Genomic DNA, 12,962 nt, shown 5'->3' with positions numbered 1-12,962 from the left:
TCTACCACTTGAGGTACAGCGCCACTTCCGGTTTTCTCGTGGTTTATTGGAGATAGGAGTCTATCGGTCTTTCCTGCCTGGGCTGGCTTTGAACCGCGATCCTCAGATCTCGGCCTCCTGAGTAGCTAGGATTACAGGTGTGAGCCACCAGCGCCCAGCATTGTTCAGAATCTTTAAGAGACTGTATGCCCCTTCTAGGAAGATAACTATAGTCCTGACTTTTATCTTAGATTAATTTTGTTTGCTTTTATACTTTACATACTTATAGTACATTTTGTATCTAGCTTCTTCCACAACATTTTTGTATTATTTGACCATGTTGTATTTTGGATGTGGTATTCCATTTTGTCACTATGTTATATTTTATTTATCCCACAGTTGTTAAGCATTGAAATAGTTTCCGTGTTGTAGCTATCACAAATACGGCTGCTCTGAATATTTTTGTTTATGTCTTTTTTTTGGCCAATACTGGGGCTTGAACTCAGGGCCCAGGCACTGTCCCTGAGCTTCTTTTGCTCAAGGCTATCACTCTACCACTTGAGTCACAGTGCTATTTCCTGTTGTACTGAGGAATTGTTCTCAGGGATTCATGCATGCTAGGCAAGCACTGTACAATTAAGCTGTCTTCTGATGAACCACTACACATATGTAGCATAGTAGATACTGGCCAGTTTTCCAAAGAGGAGAACCTACTATGGTTCCACATGCGGTGTGTATTTATTTCCCTTGCTGTTCCACATTCTTCCCAGTACTTAGTATTGTAAGTCACTCTTAAAGAATTGAAACATATAAATGGTTGGGCACTGGTGGTTCATGCTTGTAAACCTAGCTCTTCAGGAAGTTGAGACCTGGGGTTGTGGTTCAAAGACAGCCCAGGCAGGAAAATCTGCAAGACTCTTCTCTCTAATGAACCAGCAAACAAAGTAGGAAGTGGAGCTGTTCCCCAAGTGGTAGAGTACTATCCTTGAGGAAAACAGCTCATAGACATCACCTAGGCCCTGAGTTTTAAGTCCCTGGACTGCCACAAACCCCCCACAATATATGCAAATGTATTTTCCCAGTATAGTAGTAATGACATTGATGTTGCTATCTAGGGAAAGGACATTATTAGCGGGGGTTTAGATGCCTTAGAATTCATTGGGAAGAAGACAATGGATGTAATAGCAGAACGGGATCCTGTATTTAAAATGACTAAGGGTTTGATGAACCGGAATTCTGCACTGTCTCAGGTACTGTTACCTTTACTGGTTTGATTGCTGTTTTCTGTTGTTTGTGTGTTTTTTTTTTTTTAATTTGAATTTTTCCCTTTGTTACCTTGGGACTTTGTTAGTGTGTTTTCTTGTAAAGAATTATCAATGCATTATAAAATTAAGGCATTTTTTATGGGCTGGATTTTTTTTATGGGTTTGTCTAATGCTTAGACAAACAGCCAGCTCTTTTCTTTCTGCAGTCGCCTCTGTCAGTGCAGTACAAAATCCTGAGCACTGTCAAGATTACTTATTAGGTTACTGTTGAAACCACTTTTGGAAATGCATGTGGCTCCTTAGGTGCTGCTGTCTAGCATCAAATTTTGTTTAGCTTCTTTTTTATTTCTATGCAGCTCCTGATCCTTAGTGAATTTGACTTGCTGAATGAAGGGTAGTACTTTATACTAGAACTTATACTAGAACTTAGCTTTGCTTCTTTCCACTCTTAAAAACTTTCCCTTGAGCTCTTATTATTTGCTGCATCTATGCTTCCATCTCTTTTTAGGTTTTACAGTAAGAGGCCAAGGAAAAAGAAGAGCTAACACCTCCAATGAGGTAGCCATGGAAATAGACAAGAAAACTCATTGTGAGCTACCCTTTGATGAACTTCAAGAACATCTAGAAGTTCTGGCGATGCTTTCCCAAGAAAGTGAAATAAAGGTAATTCCAATCCCAAACTCCCAGCTGAAAAGAGTCTTCAAAGAAAAAACGTTGCATGGTTTCTTTTCACTTTGTATATTTGGAAGATGAAATGTGTCTCTGAAGGAGATGTGGGTTGCTGGAAATATTATAATAGAAGAAAAATATCCCCTACTGTTTAATTGTTAGAAATAGTGAATAAGTCAAATATTTCTCTTAAAATTATAGAAAAAGAACAGGGCTGGGAAGGTGGCTCAGCGGTAGAGCGCTTGCCTTGCATGCCTGAGGCCCTGGGTTCGATTCCTCAGCACCACATAAGCAAAAAGAAAAAGAACAGAGGTCTTAGTATAAGATATCCTTTTCTTTCACTTTAGTCTTTCATTTTCTGTTTTTTCTCCAGTGTCATGGGTTTTTAGGTGTCAAAAAGCCTGTTATAGCTGCTAATTTGTATATAATTTCCTGTTAGTTCATCTCCTCTGATAATCTAAGACAATCTTTCTTCTTCTTCTTCTTCTTCTTCTTCTTCTTCTTCTTCTTCTTCTTCTTCTTCTTCTTCTTCTCCTTCTTCTCCTTCTTCTCCTTCTTCTCCTCCTTCTCCTTCTTCTTCTCCTTCTCCTTCTTCTCCTTCTTCTCCTTCTCCTCCTTCTCCTCCTTCTCCTCCTTCTCCTCCTTCTCCTCCTCCTCCTCCTCCTCCTCCTCCTCCTCCTCCTCCTCCTCCTCCTCCTCCTCCTCCTCCTCCTCCTCCTCCTCCTCCTCCTTCTCCTTCTTCTCCTTCTCCTTCTTCTCCTTCTTCTCCTTCTTCTCCTTCTTCTTCGTTGGTCTTGGGGCTTATACTCTGGCCCTGAGTGCTGTGCCTCAGCTCTTCAGCCCAAGGCAGGCACTTACCACTTGAGCCACAGCAACACTTTCAGTATTTATTCTGGTGGTTTATTGGAGATAAGAGTTTCATGGCTTTTCCTGCCTGGGCTTCGAAGTCATGCTTAAGCACTGATAATTTTCATTTATCTTTTGGCCTATATTACTTTTGGAAATACAAATTCTGTCTAGTTTCCAATAATATCTACCCTTTAGTGTTACGGTTATTAAAAAAATTAGTTCTGGCTCTAATCCTAGCTCAGGAGGCTGAGATCTGAGGTTAATTGAAAGCCACACCAGACAGGTTATTTTTGATAAACAACTCAGAAAGCTGGAAGTAGTGCTGTAGCTCCAAGTGTATATCCGCTATCCTTGAGAACAAAGAGCCTCAGGGATAGCTCCCGGGTCAAGCTCCAGGATCTGAAAAAAAAAAAAATTACTACTGGGTACTGCAATCCTAGCTATTTAGGAGAATGAAATCTGATGATTATGGTGGGAAGCCAGCTCAGATAAGAGTGTCTGTGAGACTTTTATCTCCAATTAACCACCAAAAAGCTGGAAGTTGTGCTGTGGTTCAAATAATGCAGTGCTAGACTTGAGCACAAAAGCTACGCCCCCAGGCCTTGAGTTCAAGCCCTAGGACCAACACAAACACACACACACACACACACACACACACACACACACACACACACACACAGAGCTGTGCTGGCATGAGCTCTTCAGTCTTTTCTCCTTATGAGATTTTTTTCATTAATATTTACACAATATTTTATTATTTTCATTCAGGTGAAATCTTTCCTTAATTCTCTGAGTGGAGAAGAATTAGAGGCTCTAATATTTGAATTAGAACAACTCAGAAGCATTTTCCCTAGCAGAATTTTATGAGGAAGAGGAAGAAGAGAAAAAAGGTAATATGAAAATTCAGAATCGGAGTGGGAAGATGCAATGTATTTATTATTACTAGAGTATTTATTATTACTAGGGTATTTATTATTATTATTAATATTATTACTAGATTATTTATTATTACTAGAGTAATTTGTGTGTTTGTGTGTGTGCACGCACAATGCCTGTGCTGGTCCTGGGGCTTGAACTCAAGGTCTGCTTGCTGTCCCTGACCTTCTTTGCTTAAAGTTAGACCTTTAAGGACTTGAGCCACACCTCTACTTCCAGCTTATTTTTTGTGATTAGAGATAGGAGTCTCATGGAGTTTTCTTCCTAGGCTGGCTTCCAACTGTGATCCCGAGATCTCAGCTGCCTGAGTAGCAGTCTGACAAGGATAGCCACTGGCACCCTGCATCTCTCTCTTTTTTGCAGTGAGAATTTTCATGTAGAATTCTTTTTGCAACTTTCCCCCATCTAGGTGTTCAGACACGTCAGCCTCTTGCTTATGTCTTCTTTTTTTGTTCCCTGTCAGACTCCTCTTAGCATCCCTCATACTGATATTGTTCATACACCCCTGCCAGTGATTACAGAGTTTGTCCTCAGTTTGGCTGATGTTTCTTTATATCTCTGGATACTTCATCTGTGCCTTGTGACTTGTGGGATCCTTAATCCCATCTTGAATTGAGGCAGAAAAGGTGGTAGTACCTAAAACATGAGTGACAATCTTCCCCCTCCCTGCCTCCACAATTTAAAGCCTGTATCTCTTAGAAAATATGAATGTTGAAGCTGCTCATTTTTTATAGTAATTAGGTAATGTGGCAGTTAGTATAAAATGTAATTTCTGGACAAATGAATCTTAAGGTTGTTTTATTTTAACATTTAATTAGATATATTTCTAAGACATATTATCTGCTAATTGGCTATTTTAAGAAAGTGGAATCCAATGAATTCAGTTTTGTCTTATTTTTTTAAGCTGGTCCTAGGACTTGAACTCAGGGCTTGGATGTTGCCCTAAGCTTTTTTGCTCATGGGTAGTGCTCTACCACTTGAACCACTGCACCACTTCTGGCTTCTTCTGAATAGTTCATTGGAGATAAGAATCTCACAGACTTTTCTGCCTGGGCTGGCTTTGAACCATGATCCTTAGATCTTAATTTCCTGAGTAGCTAGGATTACAAGCATGAGCCACCAGTGCCTAGCCCATTTGTAGTGTTTAAATGAACTATTTACTTTGCCATGGAATGACATTTTCACTCTGAAGTATACAAGTGGTCATAGAGACTAGAATTTTATTTGGTGAACATTTCTTAAAAGTGAATGAAATGAGCCTTTACCACGAGAAAAGCAACGATGTATGAGTCATGATACACATTGAAACTAAGTTTCAATTTTGTAGAATGTATTTATTGCTCTGTTGAGCTTTGTAGCTTCCCAGTGCTGTTTACAGACTATGCTGATGAAATCTGTGTTGATAATAACAGCTATATTCATTGATTTCAGGACAGTTGGTCAGCATTTGGAAGATTTGTGTGACTCAGTGTGAGTATTTTCCCATTATTTAATGTGTGATGTTAGCAAATCATGTACAGGCAAAAGAAAAGAAAAGACTAACTGATTTTAATTTAATACATCCAAGCAGAAAATCTTATGGTATAGCTTCAGGCTCATTGCTATGTATCTCATTACAACTAAATTTTAAGAGATGACCACTAGTTGAGTTTTAGTGTAATATTAAGGAGTATGCCAGCATTAGCTTTATTGATAATCTGAGAAGGCAACTAAAATACTTCTTCCTTTTCTAACTAAGTGACTTTGTAAGGTAGATTTTCTGCATATACTTGAAACAACATAACCCAACAGACAGTATAAAAGCAGATGAGAGAATACAGGTGTCTTTCATTAGGCTAAAGGATGAAGAGATTTATTAAAGATGTAAAACAATGGGACTATTCTGCTGAAATTTTACCTTTTTTGGAAAATACAGTTTTTTTTCAATAAGTGTATATTAATAAGTAGTGTTTCTTTTCTTTCTTTTTTTTTCTTTTTGGTGAGTTGTATGGAGTAAACTTTGGGCTTGGGTGCTGACCCTCAGCTCTTTAGCTCAGTGCTAGTATCCTACCACTTGAGCCACAGCACCACTTACAACTTTTTCTGCTTATGTGGTGCTCAGTAATTGAACTCAAGGCCTCATGCATACAAGACACTCTACCACTAAGCCACCTTCCCATCCCCAGTGTTTTTGTTCTTAAGTTTACAAAACTACCATAAGCACTTGAGTTCTAAATTTTCTTTTGTTTGGGTTGTGAAACTAGGACTCAATACCTGATGCTTTGCTCATTAGCTGAGTTCTACTTTTTAACATATCTGTCTGTTTCTCTCGTGTGTGTGTGTGCGTGCACATGCAAATGCATGTGTATCCCCTATTTTTTATTTAATTTATTTATTTTTGTGCCAGTCCTGGGGCTTGAATTCAGCACTTAGGCATTGATCCTGAGCTGTAGTCTACCACTTGAGTTATAGTTTTACTTCTGGGTTTTTTTTGTTTTGTTTTGTTTTGTTTTCTAAGTAGTTTATTGGAGATAAGAATCTCATTGACTTTCCTGCTCCAGCTAGCTTTTAATAGCAATCTATAGATCTCAGTCTCCTGAGTGTGTAGCTAGGATTACTGGTGACAGCCACCAGTTCCTGGCTCTACTAACATTTTTTTTTGTCGGTTGTGGGGCCTAAACTCTGGGTCTGGGCACTGTCCCTCAGCTCTTCAGCTCAAGGCTAGCGCTCTATCACTTGAGCCACAGTGCCACCTCTGGCTTTTTCTACTTATGTGGTGCCGAGGAATCGAACCCAGGACCTCATGTATGCAAGGCAAGCACTCTACCACTGAGCCACCTTACCTTTTTAATTAGCTCTTTGGGAGCTCTCAAAATTTAAGAGTATTAAGAGGTCCTGAGACTAGCATGTTTGAGAGCTGCCAGATGAAAATTTTCCAAATATTAGTGCTTTTAAAGATGGCTCTCTGTTTACTTCTTTGAACTGTCAGTGTGCTTGCCACTGATATCTCTAAACCTCATTTGATTTTTTTTTTGTTGTTGTTGTTGGTTAATATTGTAAGGTCTGCTCCTGGATGGCGAGCAGACTCCACCCTCCTCACAGCAAAGTCTCCACCCAGTAACTGCATTACCTAGGCAACTGGAACACCTGGAAGAAGTCACATTTGCATCCACTGAGGTCATATCTGAATTTGATGTGGCCACACCTTTCTCTGCCCGTACCCTAGATAAGGCCTAGCCCAGGCCCAGACACTCTCTCTCTGCTCTCTCTCTGCTCTCTCTGCTCTTTTCTAGCTCTTTCCTCTCTCTTTCCTCTCTTTCCCAGCTCTCTCTCATTCCAAGGCCTTTCCCAGCCATGTGGAGTTCCAACCTTGCCTGGTCCCAGCAGGTCTACTATCCCTTACCTGAATAGCACGTGCATGGTGCTGTTCTTACTAGGCTATCTCTTTTTTTAAAACCTAACAAGTGAGATAAGTGTCCTATGGCTGTAACTACTCAGGAGGCTGAGATCTGAGGACCTCAGTTGGAAGCCAGCCCAGACAGAAAAGTCCTTGTGAGACTCTTATGTCCAATTAACCACTCAAAACCCAGAAGTGGTGCTATGGCACAAATGGTAGAGCACAAGGCTTGAGTACAAGAGGCCCAGGGACAGCACACAAGTCCTGAGTTCAAGCCCCACAACTGTCAAAAAATACAGAAAGGAAAAAAGTACTACCGGAAGCCAAGATGACTATCCAGACAGCTTGGTATTGGCATAAGAACAGACATCAGGACCAATGGAATAGAATTGAAATCCCAGAAATGAACCTACAGACCTATAGCCATCTAATCTTCGATAAGGAAGCTAAAACAATAGAATGGAAGAACGACAGCCTCTTCAGTAAATGGTGCTGGTAAAATTGGTTAACTACTTGTAGAAAACTAAAGCTAGATCCTTATATATCACCTTGCACCAGAATCAACTCCAAATGGGTCAAAGACCTCGAAGTCAAAGCAGACACTTTGAAAACATTACAGGATGGAATAGGAGAAACCCTAGGTCTCCTTGGCTCAGGCCGAAATTTTCTGAATAGAGACCCGGAAACACAACAAATCAAAGAAAGGTGGGACAAATGGGATTGCATGAAATTGCAGAGCTTCTGCATGGCAAAGGACATAGCTAGCAAGATCAATAGAAAGCCCACGGATTGGGAGAAGATCTTCACTAGCCATTGAACAGACAAGGGTCTCATATCTAAAATATACTTGGAACTCAAAAAATTAAATCCCCCAACAACAAATCTGCAAAGAAAAAACTGCCCAATAAACAAGTGGGCTAAAGACTTAAAGAGAAACTTCTCTGAAGAAGAAAGAAGGATGGCCAACAGACACATGAAGAAATGCTCAGCCTCCCTAGCCATAAAAGAATTGCAAACCAAAACAACATTGAGATACCACCTCACTCCAGTTAGAATGGCAAAAATCAAGAACTCTAACAACAACAGATGCTGGAGGGGATGTGGACAGAAAGGAACCTTACTTCATTGTTGGTGGGAATGTAAACTTGTTCAACCACTTTGGAAAGCAGTATGGAGGTTCCTCAAAAGACTTCAGATAGAACTCCCCTATGACCCAGCAATCCCATTTTTGGGCATTTACCCAAATGTTTACAAACAAGACCACACTAAAGCTACCAGCACAACTATGTTTATTGCAGCATTATTTACCATAGCTAAGATATGGAACCAACCCAGATGCCCCTCAGTAGATGAATGGATCAAGAAAATGTGGTATATATACACAATGGAATTCTATGCCTCCATCAGAAAGATGACATTGCCCCATTTGTTAGGAAATGGAAAAACGTGGAAAACATTATATTAAGTGAAGTAAGCCAGGCCCAAAGAAACATAGGTCCCATGGTTTCCCTTATTTGCAATATCTAGTATATATATATGAGTCAAGCAGAATAGGTCAGATAATGTGATGTTATGAAAATGAATCCTTAGATATGTATTTTAATGTTTTTTTCCTTTCATGCATTTGTTTCTAACGCATTTATAAGATTATCTCTTTGTAGCTTTGTATGTCCCTCCCCCACAGTATAACCCTGCTTTCACTATATTTGATGTCAGTATAACTTGTGTAGGAGATGGGAAAAAACAAGTCGTTTAAGGATACAGGTAGACCTGTTGCAACAATGAGAAGTACAAGTTGTCATGTGGAAAATGAGCTTTACAATGTTGGTGGGGGGGCAAGCCGGGAGGATTGGGTGGGCGGTTGCGGGGGGAGGCTGGGAAGGGATGTGTAATGTAAACAAAGAGGAGGCTGCAATGCTTGATAAGAAATGTACGCATTAACCTGCCCATGTAATTGTAACCCCTCTGTACAGTGTGCTCACAAAAAATAAAAATAAAATAAAAGAAAAAAAGAAAGAAAAAAAAAAGAAAGTTGAGAGCCAAGGTTCAAAGCCATCCTAGGCATGAAAATCAATGAGACGTTTTTCACCAATTAACCAGCAACAGGTAGGAAGCAGTAGAGCTCTACCCTTGAGTAAAACTCAAGTTTTAGCCCAGGAGCAGCATAAATGAAAAGAATTCTCATTTACTTTCCTGCCCAGGCTGGATTCAAACCACAAATGCTCAGATTTCAGCTATTTGAGGAGGTAGGATTATAGGTGTGAACCATATTTTTAAAATCTTGAATTGGCTCTAATATTTTTGTCCTTCTTTTCACTTAATTTATTATTCTTTTTCTCTTTTTCACAAGTTTGGGTCATCCAGCTTATTATTAGGGCTGGCCACTCTTTCTGGGTTTTTGTTTTGAAGTTTTTTTGTGGATTTTTGTCCCAACCTGCAGGATGTCAACGAGGGCGATGAACCTAAACGAGAAGGAATGAAGGGACAAGAGACATAAAGAATGACAGCAAGACAGGGATTCTGATCAAGCTGCAAATTTTTATTTTTCACACAGGGGTATTTATATGCTTGGAATAAGGAAGCTTTTAAATTGGCCATTAAGGAAGCTTTTTCATTGGCCATAGCAGCTGCAGGATGTTTGCGTAGGGCAGGGTGAAAGGGTGGTCATTAGCAGCTGCAGGATATTTGCATAAGGCAGGATGAAAGGGTCGGATTTCTGAGAGTGGTTCTGTAAACTCAGCCACAAGATGTTCCAGTGAGATAGTCAAGCCTATCTTCATGTTGAGAGACTCCTTTTGGCTCCCAACAGATTCTTTTTTTTTGAGCTTTTTATAGTACTTGAACTCCAGGCCTGGTCATTATTCCTAATTTTTTCTCAAGACTAGTAGGCTTCCCACCTCAAGACAGTTCAAATTGTGGCTCTTTATGTATTTTTCTTTCTTTCTGCATTTATTTTAGGTGATGCTCTTATGGCTTGTACTCAGGACTTGGGCATTTTTGCCGAGTTTTTGTTGTTGCTGTATTTTTTTTTCTTCATTGCTGGTCCAAGGGCTTGAACATAGGGCCTGAACTTTTGCTAGTCATAAAATCAGGGCAGAGCCACTGTGTCTGAGGTTTTTCCCTTTTCTTTCTCAAGACTAGCAGTCTCTATGGCTTGAGCCACAGATAAAGTTCTGGCTTTATTTATTTATTTATTTTCATTTTTGTTGCTAGGGCTTCAACTCATGACATGGCCACTCTTCTGAGGCTTGAAGTCAGGGCAGGGCCACTGTGAATGAAGCATTTTTTGTATTGTTTGTTCTCAAGGCTAGCATACTTTAACAGCTTGAGCAACAGCTGCATGAATGGCTTTGTTTATATAATGTTCTCTACCACCCCCACCAGGCAAAAGTTGTAAAGTTCATTTTTTGAAATAATTTCTTGTACATCTCATTGTTGCAATAGGTCTAGCTGTATCCCTATTTAAACAATTTGTTTTTTCCCTTCACCTTCACAAATTACGCCAACATCAAATACAGTGAAAATGGGGGAGTTATTTATTTATTTGGTTCTGGTCCTAGGGCTGGAACACAGGAAGTGGTGACTGTTCCTAAACCTGAAATCAGGGCAAGGTCACTGTGCTGGAGTCTCTCCCATGTCCTGAGCAAGGCTGGCAGGCTCTAAAACTTAAGCCACATTTTAACATCTGGCTTTGTAAAACAAATTTGGTGATTCATAAGGGATAAGTTTCTTATGGAGGAGCTGGGAAATGGCTCAGTGGTAAAGTGCTTGCCTTGAGCTGAAGAGCTAAGGGACACCATCCAGAGCTGGAGTTCAGGCCCCACAACCCATAAAACAGAAAAAAGAAAAGAAAAAAAAAGCTGAGTGCCAGTGGCTTACGCCTGTAATCCTAGCTACTCAGGAGGGTGAGATCTGAGGATTGCAGTTCAAAGCCAGACTGGGAAGGAAAGTCCATGAGACAATTATCTCCACTAAATCACCAGAAAACCAGAAGTGGCCCTGTGGCTCAAGTGGTAGAGCACTAGCCTTGAGCTGAAGAGCTTAGGGACAGTGTGCAGGCCGAGTTCAAGCCCCATGACCAACCCCAAAAAAAGAAAGATTCTCATGGGAAGACAGGGACATTAGCCAGGCTCTAAAATCAGAGGATGGTGGTTCAAAGCCAGCCAGGGCAGGAAAGTTGTTGAGACTCTCATCTCCAATTAATCACCAAGAGCTTGGAAGTAGAATAGTTCTAGTCTTGTGCAAAACAGCACAAGTTCAGGCCCCAGGACTAGCACACATAAAACCAAGTGTCATGGAGCTTCCTGCCCATGTTGACTATGAACCACAATCCTAAAATTTCAGCTTCCACAGTAGCTAGGATTATAGGCATGAGCCACTACTTAAAAATATTTCATTGACTTCTCTCTTCTTCTTCTTCTTTGTGTGTGTGTGTGTGTGTGTATGTGTGTGTGTGTGTGTGTGTGTGTGTGTGTGTGTGTGTGTGTGTGTCCGTCCTGGTGCTGGTTCTAGACCCTTGAACTCTGGAGCCTAGCCACAGTCTCTGAATTTGTTTTTCTTTTATTTTTAATGCTGTTTCTAGGCTTTGTATTCAGGGCCTAGTCCTTGTCCCTGAGTCATTCTTTTGTTGCTGGTGGTGGTGGTCCTAGGGCTTGAACATAGGGCCTGGTCACTTCCTGGGTTTGAAACCAGGGCAGGGCCACTGTGTATGAGGGATTTTGTTGTTCATTTTCCCTCAAAGCAAGCAGTCTCTGTGGCTTGAGCCACACAGATCAACTTCTGGCTTCTTTTACTTTTTTGGCAGTTCATGGAAGATAAAAATCTCATAGAAGATAAGAGTACTGTATCAGCACCTGAAATCTGAGGATTGGGGTTGAAAGCCCAGGCAGGTAAGTCCATAAAACTTATCTCCATTTCATCCCCCAAAGAAAGGAAGTGGCAGAATGCTACCTTTAAGAAAAAAAAATTCTATTTCAACCCCTGGGTTCAACACCCACACCTGATACATACTCACAAATTCCTAAGGGACTTTTCTGCCTGGGTTGCCTTGGAACCCAGATCTTCAAGTTCTGTCTTTTGTGTAGCTTGAGCTCCAGGTATAAACCAGCAATTCTCTTGGCTTTTGTGCTCATCTTCCACTCTGATTTTTATTTGTGTATTTGTATTTAATTGATTAATTAGTAGTAGTCCTACCTGGGCCTGGTCACTGTTATTTTGCTTTTTCATTCAAGGCTGTTGCTTTACCACTTGATCCACAGCTCTACTTCTGGCATTTTTGCTGGTTAGTTGGAGATCAGAGCCTCATGGAATTTCCTGCCCAGGTGGGCTTTTAACCACCATCCTGAGATTTCATGCTCCTAACTGGCATTACATGTCAGCCACCAAAAAGTGCCTGGCTCACTCAATTTTAATATTTTTTTTTTGGTTGGTCATGGGGCTTGAACTCTGGGCCTGGGCGCTATCCCTCAGCTCTTCAGCTCAAGGCTAGTGCTGTACCACTTGAGCCACAGCGCCACTTCTGGCTTTTTTCTTTTTTGCTATATGGTGCTGAGGAATCAAACCCAGGGCCTCATGCATGCAAGGCAAGAGCTCTACCACTGAGCCACCATCCCAGCCCTCAATTTTAATATTCTTAATAGGCTCTTACAGTCTTTTTATTCACATGATGATGATGATGATGATGATGATGATGATGATGATGTGCTGGTCATAGGTTTGAAATCAGGGCATGGGTGCTGTCCATGATCTTCCAGTTGAGCCTCAGCTCAAGTCCTGGACTTTATTCCTTTTTGCTTCTTTCTTGGTGGTTAATTTGAGAGAATTGTCTCATAAAAAACCTTGGCACTACTCAGGAGGTTGAAATCTGAGGATTGTGGTTTCAAGCCAGT

General features: G+C 40.7%; 1 protein-coding gene across 11 annotated transcripts in view; it reads left to right on the top strand.

Annotated features, from left to right (window-relative positions):
- LOC138830277 (protein FAM114A2-like) overlaps positions 1–12,962 on the top strand; it is a 61,896-nt gene that overhangs the window by 28,487 nt on the left and 20,447 nt on the right. For 7 of the 11 annotated variants that reach the window (XR_011372960.1, XR_011372954.1, XR_011372956.1 and 4 more), the window contains 4 exons: positions 1,753–1,907; positions 3,531–3,652; positions 5,130–5,168; positions 11,879–11,963. Coding sequence is in view for 1 of the 11 variants with exons in the window: in XM_070026664.1 (XP_069882765.1) it covers positions 1,095–1,229; positions 1,753–1,764 (147 nt within the window). In the remaining 10 variants the exon portion in view is untranslated. Of the gene's footprint in view, positions 1–1,094; positions 1,230–1,752; positions 1,908–3,530; positions 3,653–5,129; positions 5,169–9,514; positions 9,631–11,878; positions 11,964–12,962 lie in introns of all 11 variants that reach the window. The other 4 variants (XR_011372957.1, XM_070026664.1, XR_011372962.1 and 1 more) reach the window with 4 other exon arrangements.

Source organism: Dipodomys merriami, unplaced genomic scaffold (genome assembly GCF_024711535.1).
Source record: "Dipodomys merriami isolate MVZ:Mamm:240054 unplaced genomic scaffold, mDipMer1.0.p SCAF_1870, whole genome shotgun sequence".
In the NCBI taxonomy this organism is placed as follows: Eukaryota; Metazoa; Chordata; class Mammalia; order Rodentia; family Heteromyidae; genus Dipodomys; species Dipodomys merriami.
The sequence above is the reverse complement of the archived record's forward strand: the minus strand, read 5'-3'. Positions and strand labels throughout refer to the sequence as shown.